Raw genomic sequence first — 24,762 nt, forward strand, 5'->3', positions numbered from 1 at the left:
CTGTCCTGGGCAAGAATTCAGGTCCACTTTAAATCTAAAATGTCACAATATGATTCCACAGCACCTAGATCGAATGTTAAATCTTTTTATTAGGCATACAACAGTAAAAAATAAAACACTATTTGCTACAATTGTAACCTAATATAAACACATACACGCAATCCACTCACACCCCCACTGCAACGAGTTCAACCCTCAGGGCAGAGACACACTGCAGAGTGCTCTTTGATAGTTTTTCAATCTTTAAAAACTCTCCAATTGACTTGCATTAAAATCACGTAAAAATTGCTGTGATCATGATTTTTCTGCGATTGGATTACTGCAATTTTAATGCAAGTCAATGGGATCGTGTTTTTAAAGACGTAAACGGATCGAAAAAGTGCTCTGCAGTGTTTCTTTGCCTTTAGTTGCAACTGAAGTCTGGGAAGAGCAGAAAAAAAGTATAAATATACTCGTTTTAAAAAATTCCGGGATACTGGGGAATTTACTGTAGTATGTGTATATGACAGAGGTATCCTAAAAGGAAATATCTAAACATAAAAAAAATATACACCATCCAAGGGAGGAGCAAAAAAAAGCTATCCAGTCACTTTATGTAGAATATCTCTCCTCCTTAACTGGTCTCCCTTCCTTGAGAATTCATGCAGATGCAATTGACAGCAGTCCTTATGTTATTAAATCAGTTCTACGTGCCATCTTATGAAACATATAGCTCTCCAAATATAGCCAATAGCACATGTATCACTTTACTGCAGCTGTTTGCTTAAAGGGAACCTCCAGACTAAAAATCTACTCATCAGCACTGAAAAGGCTTGGTGTTTCTTTTTACAGTTTCACAGCATCAGAAGTTTGTTTTTCTTAACAAAGTCTAATTTTTAGCTGCACAGACGCTAAGCTCCGCCCCATCAAAGAAAACTGCCCGGGCATTTTTCCCCTGATGCCTTGCAAAGCATGATGGGATTTCGGATGTTGTTCTTGTTGCCTAGCAACTGGGAGGGGTGATCAGGACACAGGACAGTTGGAACTGTGTCTTATGCTTCCTGTCACCTCCTTTCAACCAAAAAGATGGCTGCCCTCATGAAATCACAACACAAAGAATCCACAGCACCACGTCAATGATTATAGCTCTTTTATTGTTAATATAACAAAGAGATAGCCATAACAGCATGAAATCACAAACATTTGCCTGTTCTTTTAAAACAGGGTGGGTAAGAGATTATATTACCTAACTAATGTAACTTAATGACAGTATGTTTGTTTAGGCTGAAGTTCCTTTTTTAGGACTATGCACATGGCTCTATCTCTAGTGCCTAGGGCCAGCCCTGGTCAGATGAAAATTGCAAATGTGGGTGTGTGATGGAACAATTAAACAGGCACTTTGTTCCTGAAAGCCTGTGTGCGGACTCCTCCTTCGATTGTTGGATTGATGCTGCCTGGAATTCCTGTACCAGTACCTACACACTAAGGTGTGCGGTTCTTTCCTGATACCTTGTCAATTATGCACGCCAGTGCAGCACTGTGACCACGATACTTGACTAGCATGGCAGCTACTACATCAGTTAACATAGTAGCTTCTCGGCCTTTTGGCTAAGATCAAGTGTAGTATCTGTTCTTGAGGTTTTTGGGAGGCATGTTACTGGGAACCCGGGCTCGTCCTTCCCGGGGAGGATGCCTTGAACGAGTTGAACAGAGGGCCTGGTCTACCCTCAGCTCCTCCAGTAAAGGTGTCAATCCTGGTTCATAATTCTCAGGGGCTGACAGAATGGATCTACCATGATCGAAGCTGAATGGTTGAGGGCTTTGCTTAGGCGTACTGCCCCTGGAAGTGGCGCTCCAGGTGTACCCGAAAAACCTAGGATGTGGCAGATCCTAGGCGGAGTAAGGTGCTTTGGTCTGTACTGCCCATATGCATTGCTGACTAACGCAGCTCCCCGGCCTTTTGGCTAGGGAGAGTGCGGAATTTTTATCACTCCGGCTGCAAGGTCGGGGCCAGCTTGCTGGCACCGGGGACTTGTCCCCAGGGGACTCCAGTCCCCACCCGGCTCCCTCTCGGGGGAGCCACCGACCATGTGGGATGCCACATGGCCAGGCCCTGTGGGTAACCACTGGGCAGTCCAGGGTCCTCCAGCCCTTCGGGTGTTGGAGGATGCCGCCAGTGTCCTCCGACTCTCGGGTTGGAGGATGCTTAGTACCCCCTGCGCCGATGGCAAAGGGGGATAAGTTCCCTTCGGGGAACACCGGAAGGGCCCTGCTGTATTGTGGGGCCTGTGGCTACTCATGCACGTTTTGTGGGGGTGCTTTAGGGCACTCACGCTTTTTCCGTGCACGGGGCTAATAGCCTTGCTAACCCGGGACTCCTGTTGCATGCAACAGGAGCCAAGACAAGCAAAAAAAAAAAAAAAAAATCAGTTAACATAGTAGCAGCTGCGCTTGTCAAGTATCGCGGTTGCGGTGCTGCACTAGCACGTAATTGACAAGGAAAATCACCATAAGAACGCACACTACCAGCATTGTGATTAGTCTGCAATGGTTACCATTTACCTTGCGGTAGGCAATTTAACTTGCGCTGCACAGCACAATATAGGTTAATGACGCGCTACCAAAAGCGTAGCGTTTGTTCTTAAGGTGTGCGCACTCCTGGTCAATGATGCACACTAGTGCAGCACCGCGATCGCGATACTTGACTAGCGTTGCTGCTACTACATCAATTTACGTAGTAGCGGCCATGCTAGTCAAATATCGCAGCTGCGGTACTGCACTAGCGCGCATAATTGACTAGGAGCGCGTGCACCTTAAGAACGCATATTACCAGTAGCATGCGTAGTGTGCGCGTACCATTTACCTCACAGTAGGCAATTTAACTGGTGCTGCACAGTGCGATATAGGCTGATGAATCAACCTCTTAGTGACATAACCGAATTGTTTTCCTTTAAATATAGAACTATGTGGCTTTCAAGTTATCTGATGGTTTTGTCGCCTCAAACTTAATGAAGATCCAAAGCTGCCCTGCTAAAGAGTCTTCAGTTCAGCCTGTGAGAAAGAAAAACAAGAAGGTTAAAGAAATCACCAGTCAGATGATTGAGCTGCTGACAGGAGAGGTGAGCAGTGCTGGGGATTATGGAACAATGTCTAGTAACAACAAGAGATGTCTGTGGATGGTGACTGTGTCTTTTTGTGTGTCAGGTTCCTATAAGGTGTGAGGATGAAATCAGGACTTCTGATTTCTTGACGGAGGAAGGAGAGTATTTAGATAGTGCTACTATTCAGAGATCACCAGGTAAGAGGATGCTATCTTTCTTATAAAGAGGAGAACAGATGGTCAACTTAGGTAAATGCATTTTCTAATACCAATACACCATGTGTTCTTTCAGCATGTTTGTTTCCTGCAGAGGGATCCAGCAGTGGAAATACCCCAAGCAGATATTCCAGCTCCTTCTATTCTCAGAGTTCTGTACAGGATCATCATCATCAGGTAACTGGAATGGCTGATCTTAAGGATGTACACATACAGAATTAATGTCACCTGGTGGGGATTGGTATTGCACTCCCGAGGCTGAAAGAAGCATCACTAGTCTGCAGGCTAGTGATGTATACTGTTGTTATGCTTGGTGGGGTGGCTCGGAGGGACATTATGGGCTGCCTCAGCAGCGTTTCATCTGGCATGTGTGTGAGGTTTTACATTAATTAATAGGGGGGATTTGTAAAGTCTGCTTTTATTTTAACTTATTTTATGATCCTTTGATCTAAATGTCTAAAACCTTGCATGTACTGCGATACTATATAAGATTGCCTTTGTGGCATTTTTCACAGCTAACAAGTAAATTGTTCAACCTATTTACAATGTAAATTGGAAGAAATACTTGAAACCACAATAGATTGGACAGGCTTTAACTATGTTTAATTGTCAGTGTTAGGTCTCTTCCGAGAATGCACGTCATCGTCGTGGAAGAGTGTAATATAGATCTGTGCACAGGCTGTTTTTGAAGCCAATGTCCTTCCGTTGCTGTATAGTATCTGTTTTGAATGCAAGTTGTGTAATCTGCCCATGTTTGGGCTCTGCACATCTATGCAGCTGGTCAATTCGGGTGACGCCTATATTTGAAAGCGCTGCCATTTCCTCCTGTTGTACAAACATGTAAGTCTACTTGTGGCTAGCTGCATTCATGTGTATCAGTTTGTATTCAATTTATTTAGATTAGGGATTAGTGCAGTGTTAGGGAACCTATGGCTCGGGAGCCAGATGTGGCTCTTTTGATGGCTACATCTGACTCACAGACAAATCAGTAGGGGTTGATTCACTAAGCTACACTGCTCAAGCAGCACAGCTTAGTGTGGCAGCGGAAGTAACATTTTCAAAGTAGGCACACTACTGCTGGAGCATGCACTACTAACTTACCCGAGTTTCCCCAAAACTAATAGCCACTCCAGTTGTCCCAACCTGGACCCTGTCAGGTCCAGTGACTTTGTAGTACAATTAGCTAACTGACTTTGGGGTTTGATTCACTTTGTAGAACGGGATCCCCGCACTTTGATTGGCCCAATAGGCTGCCTGTCAAGCCTATTGGGCCAAAGTGCAGGGATCTCGTCCTACAAAGTGAATCAAACCCCAAAGTCAGTTAGCTAATTGTACAAGCTGTTAGTCGGTATTTCTCCTGTCTGGCTCTCTGGGAAATTGCTGATGTTGCTGAAACCCAAGAGATGCTGAAGACATGTCTGACACTTCGGCTGCCTAGAGGATCAACTGTATACACATCACCATGGCAACAGGGACAGCCCTCTGCTGCGCATGCACACTGTGCCAGTTTGAAACATATGATATGGCTCTCATGGAAATACATTTTAAGATATGTGGCGTTTATGACTCTCTCAGCCAAAAAGGTTCCTGACCCCTGGTTTAGTGCACAGTTTGCATTCAAGGTGAGTATAAGTCCCTGGGGGGCGCTGCTCACCTGTGATGGTTTCATTTCATTTGCAGCCTGACTAGGAGCGCTGTCTATTTCTTGCTGTTCTTTGGAAAATATGTGTAAAGCATTTATGGGCTAGCAGCCCCAGGTTTTAACTATGTTTAACTGTCAGATAGTGTTAGGACTCTTCCGAGAGCGCACATCATCGTCGTGGAAGAGTCTAGTATTGAGCAGTCTGTGCACTGGCTCTTTTTGAAGCCAATGTCCTCCTTTGCTGCATCTGTTTTGAATGCAAGTTGTGTAAGTTGCTCATGTTTGGGCTCTGCCCATCTATGCAGCTGGTCAATTCAGGTGCAGCCTATATTTGAAAGCGCTGCCATTTCATCCTGTTGTACAAAAATAGATTGAAAATTTTCCAGAGTAAACTGCAAGTTGACTTTTTCCTCAGGTGATCCACAAGTGCTCTGTTCTGTACTATGTTCCCCTATGGATGGAACCGTCCCATTTTCGTCGGGATTCTCCCGATTTGGGGGGGGGCCCTCCCGCTATCCCGGGCCCCCCCTCTTGAATCCCGACGGCTGGGCAGAGAATGGAGGAGGAAAAACTGATCGAGGCTCCAGCCGCGGTAATGAGGGATACGGGAGCCGGCTTCATTACTTCCTCCCTCCCTCCCTCTCTCTGAATACCCCCCCCCCCCCCCCCCGATGTGTCTGTCTGTCCTCCCCTCCCTGTAGGCAGAGTGAGCGCAGCGGAGCAGCCAGTCGAGTCCACTTACCGCAGATCCACTCGTACTGTCTGGCATCGGACCTCCATGTGCTTCCTGTTTACTATGACGTCACAGGAAGCAGATGGAAGTCCTATGCCAGTACGAGTGGATCAGCGGTAAGAGGACTCGGCTGGCTGCTCCGCTGCGCTCACTCTGCCTACAAGGGGGAGGGGACACATCAGGGGGGGGGGGGCATTCAGAGAGAGGGAGGGAGGAAGTAATGAAGCCGGGCTCCCGCATCCCTCATTACCGCGGCTGGAGCCTCGCTCATTTTTTTCCACCTCCAGGCAATCCCCCCCCCCACCTAAAAGTGGCACCCTCCTCCCCACCCACGGGCATTCTCCCCCCCTCCCCTGACAACCCCCCTACCCACTAGCACCCTCCTCCCCACCAAGAGTGTACCCTGCCCATGGCCCTAGGCACCCTACCCCAGGCACCCTTCGCCAGGCACCCTTCCCCAGGCACCCTTACCCTGGCCCCTGCACCCTTCCCCAGGCACCCTGCTCCTGGCCCCTGCACCTGGCCCCTTCACCCTTGAAAGGTGCTAACCTTGCCTAAACACAGTATTGCAGAAGATGAGGCTGTTTACAGTATATGCTGCCGACGGGTTAAATACAAATGCTACAAGAGAGTCTAATATTGACTCAGAGTCCCACAATTGTACAAAGAATCGTATCGTAGATCTCGACACTTCAGTTTCTAAGTCACCAGGACTATATTTAAAATTTGTTGAGAGATAACATTAAAATATATGTCACAACCTAGTGCCTATATAACAAGCTCCAAGCGGGTGTCTTTGCTTACCCCCCCCCCACATGTTAGCTCTCATGCACATATATTGTACAGGCAGCTGCATGCTTGGACACACAGTCAGTGGGGTGTAGCTAGCCCTAAGAACCTGGGCTTGATCACATAGGTGTTGTTTATGGTATAAAACCAACGGTGTGTGGGGATCAAAATTTGACCAAACAATGCAGTAATAAATGGCAAGGCCAAGACAGAGCCGACAGATATGCTTTGGTGTGTCAGCCTGCTTGCACATACAATGATCACTGGAGGTCACCCACACACATCCAGCTATTACAACTGGGGGTATATGTACAAGGATTAGGGAGTGCAATACATATTTACAGTGCTAACAGTGCTCGACATGTTTCATCTTAGTTAGATTTCATCAGGAACAAAATAACGTGCAGAAAATAATAAATATAGAACCCCCCACCACCACAGTATCCCCCCAGCAGTAAAAAACGCTCAAGTCAGAGCTGAAGCGCCCATTGAATGATGGGTTTTTATATGTTCATGATGTCAGGGATCACCCTCCCAATAAGGGTGTGACCAACACTCCCTCAAACGTCTCAGTATTGGTTCAAGCTTGTTAACTTCCTTAGTTCATGTCTTCATGGCTTGAATAATGTAGAACAGCGCTGATGCACGCTTCTGTGCCCATCTCACGCTGATTACCAAGTGGATGTGTTGAACTGACATACTTCCAGTCCGGCCGCTGACGTCACTACCGCGTTGCTGGGGAAACTCGTATCATGAGACGCATACACGCGTCCATTGCTGGCAGCCGTCATCATTTCGTATCAACCGCCGCATAGGACGCGTCCAAGCGTCCGTTACTGGCAGCCATGTTGTCATGCCAACGTGGTAATTTTGGCCGCAATTCTTGAACAAAATGTGAAGGCTGCCACCCTACCCATGTGCCTGTATAGCAGTGCTGGCGCTAGGATTGTCTGGATGATGCGACTGATTCATCGCATTAGTGTGGAGAGATACAAGGAGTTCCGCAGTTTTGTGATCCAGTCCAGGTTCTTAGGGCTAGCTACACCCCACTGACTGTGTGTCCAAGCACGCAGCAGCCTGTACAATATATGTGCATGAGAACTAACATGTGGGGGGGGATAAGCAAAGACACCCGCTTGGAGCTTGTTATATAGGCACTAGGTTGTGACATATATTTTAATGTTATCTCTCAACAAATTTTAAACAAAGTCCTGGTGACTTAGAAACTGAAGTGTCGAGATCTAGGACACGATTCTTTGTACAATTGTGGGACTCTGAGTCAATATAAGACTCTCGTGTTGCAACTCAATTTTCATTGTACACATATCGGCATTGTTTGTTGTTTAAATACAATTGCTGACAGTTTTTAGACTTCTGTTGCCCAGTCTACCGCACAGAAGCTGTAAGCAACCGGCCATTTGTCCTCATTGAGGAATGAGGATATATCTCCAATGTTAACCACAACTGCTCTAATGTATCAGTTACTTAACACAGAGGATGACAGATACTGCTGCACAAGCATTGTACCTATGCTCATATCACAGAGGCTCTTTTTGGCTTCTTGTGCAAATTATTTGTTACACACTGAACATCTTTTTGGTTGCCCCACTGCATATTAGCAAATCTATATATACAGGATCTTCTCAAAAAATTAGCATATTGTGATAAAGTTCATTATTTTCTGTAAAGTACTGATAAACATTAGACTTTCATATATTTTAGATTCAAATACACACAACTGAAGTAGTTCAAGCCTTTTATTGTTTTAATATTGATGATTTGGGCATACAGCTCATGAAAACCCAAATTTCCTATCTCAAAAAATTAGCATATTTCATCCGACCAATAAAAGAAAAGTGTTTTTAAAACAAAAAAAGTCAACCTTCAAATAATTATGTTCAGTTATGCACTCAATACTTGGTCGGGAATCCTTTTGCAGAAATGACTGCTTCAATGCGGCGTGGCATGGAGGCAATCAGCCTGTGGCACTGCTCAGGTGTTATGGAGGCCCAGGATGCTTCGATATCGGCCTTAAGCTCATCCAGCGTGTCGGGTCTTGCTTCTCTCAACTTTCTCTTCACAATATCCCACAGATTCTCTATGGGGCTTAGGTCAGGAGAGTTGGCAGGCCAATTGAGCACAGTAATACCATGGTCAGTAAACCATTTACCAGTGGTTTTGGCGCTGTGAGCAGGTGCCAGGTCGTGCTGAAAAATGAAATCTTCATCTCCATAAAGCTTTTCAGCAGATGGAAGCATGAACCCACTTTTGAACCAGAAACAGCGGCAGAAGCGCCTGACCTGGGCTACAGAGAAGCAGCACTGAACTTTTGCTCAGTGCTCCAAGTACTTTTTTCGGATGAAAGCAACTTTTACATGTCATTCAGAAATCAAGGTGCCAGAGTCTGGAGGAAGACTGGGGAGAGGGAAACGCCAAAATGCCTGAAGTCCAGTGTCAAGTACCCACAGTCAGTGATGGTCTGGGGTGCCATGTCAGCTGCTAGTGTTGGTCCACTGTGTTTTATCAAGGGCAGGGTCAATGCAGCTAGCTATCAGGAGATTTTGGAGCACTTCATACTTCCATCTGCTGAAAAGCTTTATGGAGATGAAGATTTCATTTTTCAGCACAACCTGGCACCTGCTCACAGTGCCAAAACCACTGGTAAATGGTTTACTGACCATGGTATTACTGTGCTCAATTGGCCTGCCAACTCTCCTGACCTGAACCCCATAGAGAATCTGTGGGATATTGTGAAGAGAAGGTTGAGAGACGCAAGACCCAACACTCTGGATGAGCTTAAGGCTGCTATCGAAGCATCCTGGGCCTTCATAACACCTGAGCAGTGCCACAGGCTGATTGCCTCCATGCCACGCCGCATTGAAGCAGTCATTTCTGCAAAAGGATTCCCGACCAAGTATTGAGTGCATAACTGAACATAATTATTTGAAGGTTGACTTTTTTTTGTTTTAAAAACACTTTTCTTTTATTGGTCGGATGAAATATACAAATTTTTTGAGATAGGAAATTTGGGTTTTCATGAGCTGTATGCCAAAATCATCAATATTAAAACAATAAAAGGCTTGAACTACTACAGTTGTGTGTATTTGAGTCAAAAATATATGAAAGTCTAATGTTTATCAGTACATTATAGAAAATAATGAACTTTATCACAATATGCTAATTTTTTGAGAAGATCCTGTATAATTGAGTAAGTGCCTCAACCTTCAAGCAAGAAGAAGAAGTAGCGCCCTGCCCTCAGGGCCGGGCCAAGCAAGAAGAAGGGGCTGGTCCAAGCAAGAAGAAGAAGCAGCGCCCTGCCCCCAGGGCCGTTCCTACACTTGCCGCCGAGCTGTAGGGGGTAGTGGGTAAAAAGGGGGTATTGGGCAGAGCGGCACCCCCTCTAGCTTAACCTCCCTGGCGGTAAGCCCGAGCTGAGCTCGGGCTATGCCGCCGGGAGGCACCGCTCAGGCCCCGCTGGGCCGTTTTGCATAATTTTTTTTTTGTTACACGCAGCTAGCACTTTGCTAGCTGCGTGTAACCTCCGATCGCCGCCGATCCGCTGCTATACCCGTCGCCGCAGCCGCCCCCCCCCCCCAGACCCCGTGCGCTGCCTGGCCAATCAGTGCCAGGCAGCGCCGTGGGGTGGATCGGATTCCCCTTTGACGTCACGACGTCGATGACGTCCCGCCCCGTCGCCATGGCGACGGGGGAAGCCCTCCAAGAGATGCCGTTCTTTGAACGGGATCTCTTGATCTCCGTTCGCCGGCGGCGATCGGAGGGGCTGGGGGGATGCCGCTCAGCAGCGGCTATCATGTAGCGAGACATTGTCTCGCTACATGAAAAAAAAAAAATAAAATTAAAAAAAGGTATTTGCTGCCCCCTGGCGGATTTTAACCACTTCACCACTGAGGGGTTTTACCCCCTGACCACCAGAGCAATTTTCACCTTTCAGCGCTCCTTCCATTCATTCGTCTATAACTTTATCATTACTTATCGCAATGAAATGAACTATATCTTGTTTTTTCCGCCACCAATTAGGCTTTCTTTAGGTGGGACATTATGCCAAGAATTATTTTTTTCTAAATGTGTTTTAATGGGAAAATAGGAAAAATGTGGGGAAAAAAAAAATTATTTTTCAGTTTTCGGCCATTATAGTTTTTAAATAATGCATGCTACTGTAATTAAAACCCATGAAATTTATGTGCCCTTTTGTCCCGGTTATAAAACCGTTTAAATTATGTCCCTATCACAATGTTTGGCGCCAATATTTCATTTGGAAATAAAGGTGCATTTTTTTCAGTTTTGCGTCCATCCCTAATTACAAGCCCATAGTTTATAAAGTAACAGTGTTATACCCTCTTGACTTAAATATTTAAAAAGTTCAGTCCCTAAGGTAACTAATTATGTATTTTTTTTAATTGTAAATTTTTGATTTTTTTTTTAATTACAAAAAAAAAAAAAATGGGGAGTGTGGGAGGTAATGAGTTAATTTTTTGTGTAAAAGTCATTTATTTGTATGTGAAAAATGTGTAGGGTGTAGTTTACTATTTGGCCACAAGATGGCCACAGTAACTTTTTGCTTTATTGCGACCTCCAAGCCTCCTTCCGGAAGCTTGGAGGAAGAATAAGGAGGCTGGACACGTGAGTTTCTTCTCACAATGATCGCGCTGCCCATAGGAGAGCAGCGGGTCATTGTGGGGCTTAGATCAACGAACGGGAATGGATTTTCCCGTTCATTGATCTCCGGGCGAGCGGGCGGCGGCGGTTTTACTAGCGGCGGGCGGCGTGTTTACGAGCGGGAGCGCGGACAGCGTCGGGAACGCGGAAAGTACGTGTTTCTCCGTCCCTGGTTTTTAAAGGATGGAAAAAGGGGCGGAGAAATACGTACGCGCGGGGGTAAAGTGGTTAACAAACCGCCAGGGAGGTTAAGTTCTATAATATATACACTCTAATGAGTTCTGGTTCACCATAAGCTTGCTGGTTAGTCTGTACTTCTCGGTGTTACAAGCCCTACTCCATAGAACCAAATTAATCTATGCCATGCCCTGATGAGGATTAAACAATCTGAAACAGTCTGTATGCATGTTGGATTATTATGGCTCTGTACAAATTAACAAGCTGACACATCATTGCATTCCAGCGGTTCTGGAGGTGTGCTTAGCTTCTAAGGGCAACAATGGTTAATTTGCATATATTCAGCAGTGAGGCTCTGGGAGACATCTCAAGCTCACTCCAACCTGAATTATCGCAAATTCTTTCTGTTTTAAGAAAGAGGCAGTGGGTGGGGATGACTCACCTCTTCTGCGTTCCAGCGTGCATTCCACTGTCGTCACTTCCTGCAATGTCGTCCACTTACAATACAGTGGGCGGCATTGCAGGAAGTGACGACAGTGGAACGCGGAAGAGATGAGTCATCCCCGCCCGCTGCCTCTTACTAATAGTGGCGGCTGCTGCTGAACTTAAGCTAGAGGGGGAGCGCAGGTGAGGGACCCAGGTGAGGGAGGGGGGGTCCGACCCCCCCTCCCCGCCGCTCTGCCCAATACCCCCTTCCTGCCCGCTACCCCCTTCCAGCTCGGCGGCAAATGTAGGACCAGCATTCATAATTATGCGGCGTATGCTACACCGTGGGTCGGCTAGTAATATATAATAATCAATGCATAGTGTAATATCTGTGCTGCTTTATATTACTCAGGATGAAAATGTAATAAACAATCAAGCAAAAGTGAAGGATGAAGCAGAAGAGATGTGTGTGAGGGCTGATGAGCCACATGAGGAGGAGATTCCCCCAGAGACCAGTACAGGTGAGGAATGAACACTGAATACAGACAAGAGTCACATGTTCTTGTACAGTCACCACAACGATGTCTTTATCTAATAAGGATTAGTGACGTTCCTACCATTGGGCGCAGGGGGGCGTGGCGCCCCGGGTGACTGACAGCCAGGGGGGTGTCGCCACGACCCCCCATAGTTGCAGTCTTGCAGAGCAGGAGGGGAAGAGCAGCGCTAGAAGGAGGGGTGACAGGGACAGCGGCAGGGAGGGGGGAGGTACCCCCCCCTCCCTCACCTGGGTCCCCTCCTTCTGCCTCTCTTCCCCTCCAAAATGACAGCAGGGGCAGCGGGCAGCAAACAGGCAGGGCGGGCGGGCGGAGAATACTCACTTCACTTCCACGTACCATCTGCTGGAATGCTGCGTCGCCGTCACGTGCCTCTTCTGCGCTTCCAATGTTGGTCACGGTATTGGAGGCGCGGAAGAGGCACGTGACGGCGATGCAGCATTCCAGCGGCTGATACGCGGAACTGAGTACTCTCCACCTGCCTTGCCTGTTTGCTGCCCGCTGCCCCCGCTGTCATTTTGGAGGGGAAGAGAGGCAGAAGGAGGGGACCCAGGTGAGGGAGGGGGGGATATGTCCCCCCTTCCCGCCAGTGTCCCTGTCACCCCTCCTTCTAGCTATACTGGGGGGGCCACTATACTAGCTACACTGGGGGGGGCACTATACTACCTACACTGGGGGGGGGGGGGCACTATACTAGCTGCACTGGGGGCCACTATACTAGCTACACTGGGAGCCACTATGGGGGCCACTATACTACCTACACTGGGGGCAGCTATACGGGGGTCACTATACTAGCTACACTGAGGGCCACTTTACTAACTACCTCTGGTCCACTATACTAGCTACACTGGGGGCCATTATACTAGCTACACTGGGGGGGCACTATACTAGCTACAATGGGGGCCACTATACTACCTACACTGGGGGCAGCTATACGGGGGGTCACTATACTGGGGGCCACTATGCTAGCTACACTGGGGGCAACTTTACTTGCTACCTTTGGGCCACTATACTAGCTACACTGGGGGCCACTATAGTAGCTAAACTGGGGGCCACTATACTACCTATACTGGGGGGGGCAACTATACTAGCTCCACTGGGGGCAGCTATACTACTTACACTGGGGGGCCACTATACTACCTATCTTGGGGGTAGCTATACTGGGGGCCACTATACTAGCTACACTGGGGGCAGCAGCACTACCTACAGTACATTGGGGAAGCTAGCTATACTGGGGGCAGCTATATTGGGGCAACTATACTACCTTCACTGGGGGCAACTAGCTACCTATACTGGGGGCAATTTTATTACATATACTGGGACAACTATATTACCTATATAGGCGGCACCTATACCTGGCATTACCCGTCGTGGTGTGCTTAGTATGCCACACTCGCTCCTTTACTTTTTTTGGGGGGGGGGGGGGTGTCTTATGATACCCAGCACCGGGTGTCAAATGCCCTAGGTACGCCACTGATAAGGAGACAGTGCGGGCCCAGTTTAGGGAGCCTGGAACTATCAGGCCCTATCTTATTATGCTGTTATATGGCACTTACCAGTACATCTTTCACAGCTCATTACAAAGTACGCTGAATGAATCACTTCGCTGAATGATCACGCTGAGTGGATCGTTCAAGAACAGCCTTATCAGTCTGCCGACGGTGCGTACACACGCACTACTGTCTGCTGAAAGTCCGCCCAGCGGGAGGGTCTGACGGACATAAAGTCATTAAGTGTGCTTCAGATGAGATTGCAATCTAACGACCTTACCACAGTCATTGTGCAATATTCTCACCACAGTCTATGACTAATTTAGAAGATAGCCAGTTAAACAAATTGTACACTTTTGGAATATGGAAGAAACCACAGTGCCTCCAGGTGCCCCACTCAGACAGGAGGAGAACATACATCTCTATACAGATAGTGTATGGGCTGAATCTGGAACTCTGCAAGGTGAGAGTGCCAGCCACTTAGCCACAGTGCTGCCCAGTTACAAGTGATGGTGAGACGATATACAAAATGCAGGGGCATAACTGTAGGGAAGCAGCCCTTCGATCGGAGGGGGCGGGGGCAGAGCTGTGGTTGGACCCAAACTACTAACCTTCCCCTCCTCCGATACAGGGGACTGTACTTCAGATCAACTGTTTTTTGGCTACACTTGTTACGGGTGTGAAGATCACCCTTGTGAAATGGGCCCCAAGGCTAGGAAGGGCACCAATGGAAGGCAAGGGAAGGGGCGTGAACATGGGGGGGGGGGGTTAAACTTTCACTGGGAGCCCCATGAATTGTAGTTACACCACTGCCAAAATGGGTGAGTCAGAAACCACCGAGTGTATTGTTTTACTCCTTACCCCTTCCGCTGGAAGCCGCTCTGTCAGCCCTCCTCCGTTCACCATAGAAACGTCCTCCCTTCACCATAGAAACATACGCTGTGTTATAGCAGAGCAAAGCATCTACAGAACTCGGCCCCCAAACTGTTGCCTCAAGTCCTGATCCCTTTGGGCGACATCCATTGTGCATATACACACTTTTACTTTGTTACAGACACTAGATATTAGTTTAGCATATATGAGACACACACTCTCTCTCCACCATTTCTCATATACCTCAGTACAGGGGGATTCACTGTCATTTCCATTCACAGACATCAGGGGGACTCAAGTAAACATCAGTGCAGAGGAAAAAGAGGGACAGGTGAAGATAAAAGAGGATTACCTTTCTACAGATATTGACACAGGTGAGTAACAAAACAACAGAAAAGTATCAGATTCCTTGTTTATCACCATGTATCTTTACCTATGTTACAGGGAACCCGGGGTGAGAGGGATATGGAGAGGCTGACATGTTTATTTCCTTTTAAATAATTGTCTGGCTGTCCTGCTAATCCTCTGCCTCTAATACTTTAAGCCATAGACCCTGAACGAGCATGCAGATCAGATGTCTGTGACAAATATGACAAGATTAGCTGCATGCTTGTATCAGGTGTGTGATTCAGACACTACTGACCAAAAAGATCAGCAGCACTGCCAGGCAACTGGTATGGTTTATATGGAAATAAATATGGCAGCTTCCATAGGTCTCATACCTTGGGTTTCTTTTAAGAGGAAAATGTGTGTTTGTATTTCAAAAATGATGTTCCAATTCCCCAGTCATGTTGTAGACTAGAAATGTGTAGTGAATCCCATCTGACAGAAAAGCAAGCTACCATAGATTTAAAGGAGTTCTGCGGCATGTATCAAAAAACAAAAAAAAACTGACACTTACCTGGGGCTTCTATTGGCCCCCTGCAGCTGTCATGTCCCGCGCCGTCCTCTTCCCATCACCCGTTCCCCACCGCCGGCACCGGTCTAATTATTTGTCTAACTAGACGAACAGAAATGCGGCTGCGCGGCCGCTTCCACGCGCGTCATTTGGGAGCTTACTGTGCAGGTGCAGAACGAAGATTTCTTGTACTGCGTCTGCGCAGTAGGCTCACGAAGACTTGCGTGGGAGCGCGCGCGCGCGCGTGGCCACGCAGCCGCAGTTCTACTCATCTAGTTAGTCGAATAATGAGACTGGTGCCGGCGGCGGGGAACGGAAGATCGCAGGAGGACGGCGCGGGACATGACAGCTGCAGGGGGCCAATAGAAGCCCCAGGTAAGTGTCGGTTTTTGTTTTTTGATACATGCCACAGAACTCCTTGTAAGGTTAAACACAACAATTGTCACATAAGATAATCATTATTATGATTTATTTGTATAGCACCAACATCTTTTGTAGTGCTGTACCCAGGCGCGGAGCTGGGGGGGGGGTCGGGGTAGGACAAGTGCCCCGGGGCGCCGGGTCCCCAAGGGCGCCCAGCTGAGCTTCGGTATTATTTTTATTTTTTTTGCGGGGCTGAGGGGAGGGGAGCAGCGCAGAGAAGAGAGAGAGCTGTGCGGACGGTGGGGAAGGGGGGCCATCTCCCCCCTCCTTCCCTCACCCTAGGTGCTCTCTCTCTCCCTCGCTGTCCCCTCCAATGTCCGGGTGGCTGGGCTGGCAGCGGCGGGCGGAACTCACCTCCGTCTCGCTCCAGCGCCGGCCGGCGGCCGGAAGTTCGGGTGCGCAGCCGCTGCTCTGGTCTGGACCAGACCAGAGTAGCAGCAGATCCATCCGGCGCTGCGACAAGACGGAGGTAAGTTCCGCCCGCCGCTGCCAGCCACCCGGACATTGGAGGGGAGAGCGAGGGAGAGAGAGCAGCTCTTCTCTGCGCTGCTCCCCTCCTGCTGGGGAGGGGGACACCTGGCTACCTACTCTGGGCACATATACCCCTGGCTACTGGCTACCTACTCTGGGCACATATACCCCTGGCTACCTACTCTGGGCACATATACCCCTGGCTACCTACTCTGGGCACATATACCCCTGGCTACCTACTCTGGGCACATATACCCCTGCCTACATATATTGGGCACATATACCCGTAACTACATATACTGGGCATATACCCCTGGCTACCTACTCTGGCCACATATAACCCTGGCTACCTACTCTGGGCACATATACCCCTGCCTACATATAATGGGCACATATACCCCTAACTACATATACTGGGCATATACCCCTGGCTACCTACTCTGGGCACATATACCCCTGCCTACATATATTGGGCACATATACCCCTAACTACATATACTGGGCATATACCCCTGGCTACCTACTCTGGGCACCTATACCCCTGGCTACCTACTCTGGGCACCTATACCCCTGGCTACCTACTCTGGGCACCTATACCCCTGGCTACCTACTCTGGGCACATATACCCCTGGCTACCTACTCTGGGCACATATACCCCTGGCTACCTACTCTGGGCACATATACCCCTGGCTACCTACTCTGGGCACATATACCCCTGGCTACATATACTGGGCATATATACCCCTGCCTATATATACTGGGCATATATACCCCCTGCCTACATATATTGGGCATATATACCCCCTGGCTACGTGGACTGGGCATATATACCCCCTGGCTACATATACTGGGCATATATACCCCTGGCTACATATACTGGGCATATATACCCCTGGCTACATATACTGGGCATATATACCCCCTGGCTACATATACTTGGCATATATACCCCTGGCTACATATACTGGGCATATATACCCCTGCCTATATATACTGGGCATATATACCCCCTGCCTACATATATTGGGCATATATACCCCTGGCTACATATACTGGGCATATATACCCCCTGGCTACGTGGACTGGGCATATATACCCCCTGGCTACATATACTGGGCACATATACGCCTGACTATATATACTGGGCACATATTATTCTCCTGGCTACATATACTGGGCATATATACCACTGGCTACATATACTGGGCACACATACCCCTGCCTACATATACTGGGCACATATACCCCTGGCTACCTGTTCTGTGGACATCTCTACCCCTGGCTACCTGTTCTGGGGACATCTATACCGCTGGCCACCTATTCTGGGGACATCTATACTGCTGGCCACCTATTCTGGGGACAACTATAGACCTGGGGCTACCTATTTTTGGGGAACCACGTCAGATTGAGTGTATTTTGGAGAACTGCTGCCAGGTGAGAGGTGTCTACCATATTAATGGGGGCATTCTACCTATTTATGTGAAATGCTGTCTATTTATGTGACTCATGACTGCTGAATTTGTCTTTTTGGGGGCCTCATGGTTACTGAATTTGTCTTGTTGGGGGCCTCATGATTTGTTGGAGGCCTCAAGATCGCTGAATTTGTCTTGTTGGGGGCCTCATGATTGCTGAATTTGTCTTGTTGGGGGCCTCATGATTGCTAAATTTTTCTTGTTGGGGGCCTCATGATTGCTGAGTTGGTTATGTTGGGGGCCTCATGATTGCTGAATTTGTCTTGATGGGGGGGGCTCATGATTGCTGAATTTGTCTTGGAACATGCTGGAAGGTACATACTGAGGGAGGGTGGGTGAGCGTGAGCCTGCTAACCTCCATATACATTTGGCTCCACCCATAACCACGCCCACATTTAGTATGTGACCACGCCCCTTTTTGACGCGGCGCGCGCAGCGCGCCGCAGCCTTGACTTTGGGGGGGCACATTAATAGTCTTTGTCCCCGGGCGCTGAAAATCCTAGCTACGCCTCTGGCTGTACCTATTACACATCAGACAATAGTGGGGAGCAAACACACATGAGTAGTGCAACACATTGTACAAACAGGACATCCAGCAACACAAGTACAAATGCATACAATTGAATAAAGTTTTGCAGATGAGGCAGTGAGCCTCACATTCTAGCTATAAGCTTGTGTCTGTTAAAGCTGCATTGTCAGCCATAAAATCAAATTCCATTTACCCACTTTTCTGTGTTTTATTATGCAGCCTTCAACTTCGCCTTGCATTGCAAGCACTGCTATCTAATCAGAAATGTTTCTGCTGTAATAAAACTCATCTCTTAGCTCTATTTGGTACATTGCCAAAGAGAAGGAAGTGTAGTTCAGTGAGCTGCTAAAATCTGATCTATGCTGGGCTTACATGTTTACAAAGCAAGCTAGCTATGACAGTGCAGTTCCTAGGAGAAAGAAAAAAGTAAGGGAGGAAATGACATCAGTCATTGGCTTCAGTCAGAGGGAGTTAAAGCAGAACTCAGAACTTCCTCTCTGCTCTAATTTGTATCTAATCACAAATTGTAATTTGATCTCTCCGTGTCACATGACTGCCACAGCAGACATGGCAGATAAGCTCATTTGAAAGCACAGGATGCTTGACGCAGGCGCAGTAAGGGCGACCTCGAGGTCGTCCTCTGCACCGCGCGGCGAGAGCGGGACAGTGGCGGAGAGCGGAGGTGACATCGTGGGACAGTTGGCTGCAAGGGGCTGGAGAAAGCCCCAGGTGAGTAAAGCAGATTTTATCCAATTTGCGTGATGATTGCTTTAACAATATGTCTGCTTCCATGAAAGCAGGAAGTAAACACATTGCAGATGTATTGCAGGATTTGTATCAGCTGTTAGGCCTGGTGCACACCAGAGGAGTTTTCTGAGCGTTTTGAGTTTTAAATCTGCTGCTAATGTTATCCTATGTGTCTGTGCACACTGGAGCAATGAGGTTTTGTAAAAAAAACCATAGCATTACATTGGGAAGAGCTTTTAGAGGTTTCAAAAGCTCTTCCCAATGTAATGCTATGGGATTTTTTACAAAACCTCATTGCTCCAGTGTGCACAGACACATAGGATAACATTAGCAGCAGATTTAAAAACTCAAAACGCTCAGAAAAACTCCTCTGGTGTGCACCAGGCCTAACAAAGAAATGTTTTTCTTTAAAAGTTATTATGCAGTTGTGTGTATTTGAATCTAAAATATATGAAAGCCTAATGTCTATCAGTACATTACAGAAAATAATGAACTTTATCACAGTATGCTAATTTTTTTTAGAAGATCCTGTATATTGATCTGCTGAACCTTCCTCCTTATCCCTGCTCCTTTGCTAAGTGCTTCCTCCTGCTGCACACATCAGGGATAAGGGAGAGAACAAGCAACAGTCCCAGCCCTAGGTTATTAATCCTTATGCTAGGTACACACCATACAATTTTCTGGCAGATTTATCTGTCACATCAATTATTTCCAACATGTCCAATCTGAATTTTGAACGATTTTTTGATTTTCTGATTTTTTTTAATTGATTTTAGATCATTTTTTTTTTTTTATTGATTTTCATAGAACTGAACAAAAATTAATCAAAACGATTAAAAGAAAATTGTAAAATCGATTGAAATTCAGATCAGAGATATTGAAAATAATCAATCTGGCAGATAAATCTGTATGGTGTGTACCCAGCAGTACAACCAAAGTAAGAAAATTAGGGGGATGCACACAAGTTCTAAGTAGGATTATACACACACACCACACGCCGCACGCACACACACACACACACACACACACACACACACACACACACACACACACACACACACACACACACACACACACACACTCTCTCTCTCTCTCTCACACACACACACACACACACACACACACACACACACACACACACACACACACACACACACACACACACACACACACACACACACACACACACACACACACACTATTTAAAAAAAAAAGGTAGCAGCGGAATTGCCTCCCAAAGAAGGACACTAATGGTTTCAGTCAAACACAAAACAGTTTTATTTTTATACAACTCCACTTTGTGACGCATTTCGCAGGGAAAACAGGCTTCTTCAGGCAAAAATATATAGGAATGTCTGAGAATGGGTCTCTGTGACCTTGGCGCCTCGGTTGATTATATTAATATATTTATTTTGCTTATTTCCTTCAGGTGGGCAGCACAGCAGAATTTACTTGAAGAATCACCGTCTAGTTTCTGAGGAAATGAACGATGATGACATCACAGCAGGTTGTCCAGTAGAGAAGCAAATACCCCCAAATCTCTACCCAGCACCAATCAGTGCAGATCTGTTATGTGACCCCTCTGCACCCGGAGGGAGTTTTCCTGATCACTCTCCGTTTACAACGTATCACTCTGCTCCCGGAGAAGCTGAAATGTTCCCGAGTTCTGAGTGTGGGAAATATTTTACCCAGAGTGTGGATCTCATCCCACACCAGAGAGTTCATGCAGGGGAGAAGATCTATTCATGTCTCCAATCCGGTAAAGGTTTTTCTCAGAGACAGACGCTCGTTAAGCATCAGCAAACTCATTCGGCGAAGAAGTTGTATATTTGTAAAGATTGTGGGAAATGCTTTACCCACAGGGGATATTTTCTCACACATCAGATGACTCACACTGGGGAAAGGCCATATTCGTGTTCAGATTGTGGAAGATGCTTCACCGACCGATCAAATTGTTCTAGACACCAGAGAACTCATTCGGGGGAGAAGCCATTTTCATGTTCGGAATGTGGCGAATGTTTCCAGAGGAAATCATCTATGATCAGACATAAACAAGTTCATAAAAGTGGGAGAATCCATACTCATGTCCAATATGTGGCAGAGGCTTTACCCGGAAATGGAGTCTTACACATGAAAAAACTCACACTGGGGCGGAGAAGCAGTGGCGTCTGCAATGAGGGAAACACATCAATGAGGGAAACTCAATGAGATAAAAAGATCTCTCTTTGCCTTCAAATTTCACGTAAATGTTATGCAGCTTGAAATTGGACCAATAAAAACTGACAGGAAGTTATTCTGATTGGTCCAAATTCTGCATACACTTTACATTAAATTTAAAGGCAAGGTGAAATGATTTGCATCTCATTGATCGATCATTCCTACTCTTTACCATGAAATCCTCTGTTATTGCAAATGAGACTTTCGGAGACTAAGCAGAGAGTTGATGTACAGTAATGTTTGCCTAGAAGATGGAATTTTCCTGTACACTGGAGAACACACAAGGGGAGGAGCCAATTCTCTAGTTTGAACAAGGGAAAAGCAAATTCAGAAATCGTCTGTTATCACGGATCAGAGAGGCTATAGATTAGAGAATATGTGTTTATGGCTCCTTGCACACTATGGGCCTGATGCACAAAATCGCAGTAATACTGCTGTGCACAGACAGAGCATGTCAATATTACCCTTACTTCTGGCAGCAAGTACAGCAAGCTACGCTATAAGCAAGACCCGCGGTACTGGAGTAGCGAGGCCTTTGCTTCAGTAATGAGCATTAATAAAGGAAACACTCATTAGTATCGTGCATTACCGTGCAACGGTCTTGCTATTCAAGTGCTGCTGGTTGCATTGATAGCATACCTTGGGTACTTGAGGCTGAAGTAAGGGTAGTATTGCTGTGTACTGTATTACTGCAATTTTGTGCATCAGGCCTAATATGTGGTCTGTCTCAACACACAACACCATGATTTCCATGGGGCTAGCAAACTGATTGTGTTGCAATCTGCTGGGTTCCTCTAGGAAAACGCACTGCATTTACAGACTAATGTGTGCATTTACAGTGGCAGCAAAGCATACTTTCATTGTACTGTATGCTGTAATGTATGGTCACACACATCTAACTTGGTGCAACTTTTCAGCAATACAGGCTACTTTAACTTGTAGTGCAGATCAGATCCACTCTCTGCAAAACTAAGGAGAGTGGAGAGGAGAGTGCTATGTCACACCCACTGAGGTATCGAAAGCCACTCATATTACAGATGTCTCAAACAGTAAATATGTTTATTTTCACTTCAGATTCCCTTTAAAGGAAACCAGAGATGAACGCTTTGGCACAAAATAAACATATCCCACAATAGATTTGACAAAATACATACTATGCCTGGTATTTTTGCCGCTCTGGTGTGCCGTTTTTTATTTTATTTTTATTTTTTTACTAAAACTCCATGCAAAACACAGGTCATCATAAAACAATATTATTTAGTGGGGTGTGTGCAAAATGAAATCACCTTTTTTTTTTTAAAAAAACCTCTTATGACTAACAAATATAGATAAAAAAGAAATGTTTTAAAATATAGCCTTACATTAGCAGCTCCTCCCATCTCATCACAGCTCTCTGTGTTGCTGCAAATATACAGAACAGGAAAGCAGAGACAGAAGGGGGCAGACTCAGCTATAATGATTCCTGAGCAAAGCCAGACTGAATGCTCAGTCGGGATTTTATCAGGGCTGATAACATGCAGGCTGAGCAGTAAAGGATGAAGCAGACAGCAAGGTAGGTGTTTTCTCTTACACTCACCTAAAGGATTGATAGGAACATCATACTAATACGGTGTTGGACCCTCTTTCGCCTTCAGAACTGTCTTAATTCTACGTGGCATTGATTCAACAAGGTGCTGAAAGCATTCTTTAGAAATGTTGGCCCACACCTTATAGCCCTGGTAACCCAAAATATGATTATGGAACATAATTTAAAAAACAGACAATCCCCGAATAGACCCTATACTACACTACCAAACAGCTGGAAGACATTGTTCAGTAAAGTGTAATATTTCATTTATACATGTTAAAGCTATTTCATCGCCATTCAGATGTTAAAGTGGACCCAAATTAAAAATACTATATTTCAGAAATAAAATCTATTTTCGAAATTATAATAATAAATAGCAGCCTTTTTTCAGTTGCACGATGACAAATATAAAATATTTTACATTTATTGAAGGAACCCCTCCCTTCCTTTCAAATTGCCGGGACAAAATCCAGGAAACTGATGGAGTAGGTGGTGTCTGGCAATGGAGGAATTGCTAATGGCTGCCCCCAGTATAACCCTAATAATGGAAAGAGAAGGGTGAAAAGCATGCACTGAAATGCTCATAGGCTTGAAGGAGTGTTTATTTATCTTTGTATGTGTAAGAGTGGTGCAACTAAATAGTTTTAATTAAAAAAAATGTTTGGTTTGGGTCCGCTTTAAGTTATTGGGCTCAATTGGGCCAGTTTTACCCAGCTGCTGTTTACATTGGTGTTTGTTTCTTAGTTGAGTTTTAATATGTTAGATGCAATAAGAAAGTGTACTTTAATCTTCTATATTCAGAAATAAGAAATGGCCTATACTGGGTGGTCATATGCATTCTACCATGATAGGTGTGCAGCTAGTCCAGCCGCAGAGGCCTTGTTAATGGATGGCTAGGATACCGATATTCTTGGTAATATACTGTATACTTTCATTTCAGTATTGTTGAAAATAGTGTTTCTATGTTTGAACCTACCAACATTGAAACTACTTCATGACATCAATGTTGTTATAATACATGTACTGTTGATAAAGATAAAACAATAACAATCTTTGTTGAAAAAAAAAAGAAATGTTGGCCCATATTGATAGGATAGCATCTTGCAGTTGATGGAGATTTGTCGGATGCACATCCAGGGCACGAAGCTCCCGTTCCATCACATCCCAAAGATGCTCTATTGGGTTGAGATCTGGTGACTGTGGAGGCCATTTTAGTACAGTGAACTCATTGTCGTGTTCAAGAAACCAATTTGAAATGATTTGAGCTTTGTGACATGGTGCATTATCCTGCTGGAAGTAGCCATCAGAGGATGGGTACATGGTGGTCATGAAGGGATGGACATGGTCAGAAACAATGCTCAGGTAGCCCGTGGTTTTTAAACGATGCCCAATTGGCACTAAGGGGCCTAAAGTGTGCCAAGAAAACATCCCCCACACCATTACACCACCAGCCTGCACAGGGGTAACAAGGCATGATGGATCCATGTTCTCATTTTGCTTACGACAATTTCTGACTCTATCGAGACTCATCAGACCAGGCAACATTTTTCCAGTCTTTAACTGTCCAATTTTGGTGAGCTTGTGCAAATTGTAGCCTCTTTTTCCTATTTGTAGTGGAGATGAGTGGTATCCGGTGGTGTCTTCTGCTTTTTTAGCCCATTCGCCTCAAGGTTTTGCGTGTTGTGGCTTCACAAATGCTTTGCTGCATACCTTGGTTGTAATGAGTGGTTATTTCAGTCAACGTTGATCTTCTATCAGCTTGAATCAGTCGGCCCATTCTCC

At 46.1% G+C, this 24,762-nt stretch overlaps 1 protein-coding gene and 1 pseudogene across 4 annotated transcripts in view; both read left to right on the forward strand.

Moving 5' to 3' along the window:
- LOC137534363 (oocyte zinc finger protein XlCOF8.4-like) overlaps positions 1-22,562 on the forward strand; it is a 24,622-nt gene extending 2,060 nt beyond the window's left edge. For 2 of the 4 annotated variants that reach the window (XM_068255835.1, XM_068255836.1), the window contains exons 3-8: positions 2,940-3,098; positions 3,184-3,277; positions 3,372-3,472; positions 12,152-12,260; positions 14,938-15,030; positions 20,626-22,562. In XM_068255835.1, coding sequence (XP_068111936.1) covers positions 2,940-3,098; positions 3,184-3,277; positions 3,372-3,472; positions 12,152-12,260; positions 14,938-15,030; positions 20,626-21,404 — 1,335 coding nt within the window. In that variant the 3' untranslated portion in view covers positions 21,405-22,562. The remainder of the gene's footprint in view (positions 1-2,939; positions 3,099-3,183; positions 3,278-3,371; positions 3,473-12,151; positions 12,261-14,937; positions 15,031-20,625) is intronic. The other 2 variants (XM_068255837.1, XM_068255838.1) reach the window with 2 other exon arrangements.
- LOC137537358 (U2 spliceosomal RNA) lies at positions 1,568-1,768 on the forward strand (annotated as a pseudogene).
- Positions 22,563-24,762: the final 2,200 nt, after the last annotated feature.

Source organism: Hyperolius riggenbachi, chromosome 10 (genome assembly GCF_040937935.1).
Source record: "Hyperolius riggenbachi isolate aHypRig1 chromosome 10, aHypRig1.pri, whole genome shotgun sequence".
In the NCBI taxonomy this organism is placed as follows: Eukaryota; Metazoa; Chordata; class Amphibia; order Anura; family Hyperoliidae; genus Hyperolius; species Hyperolius riggenbachi.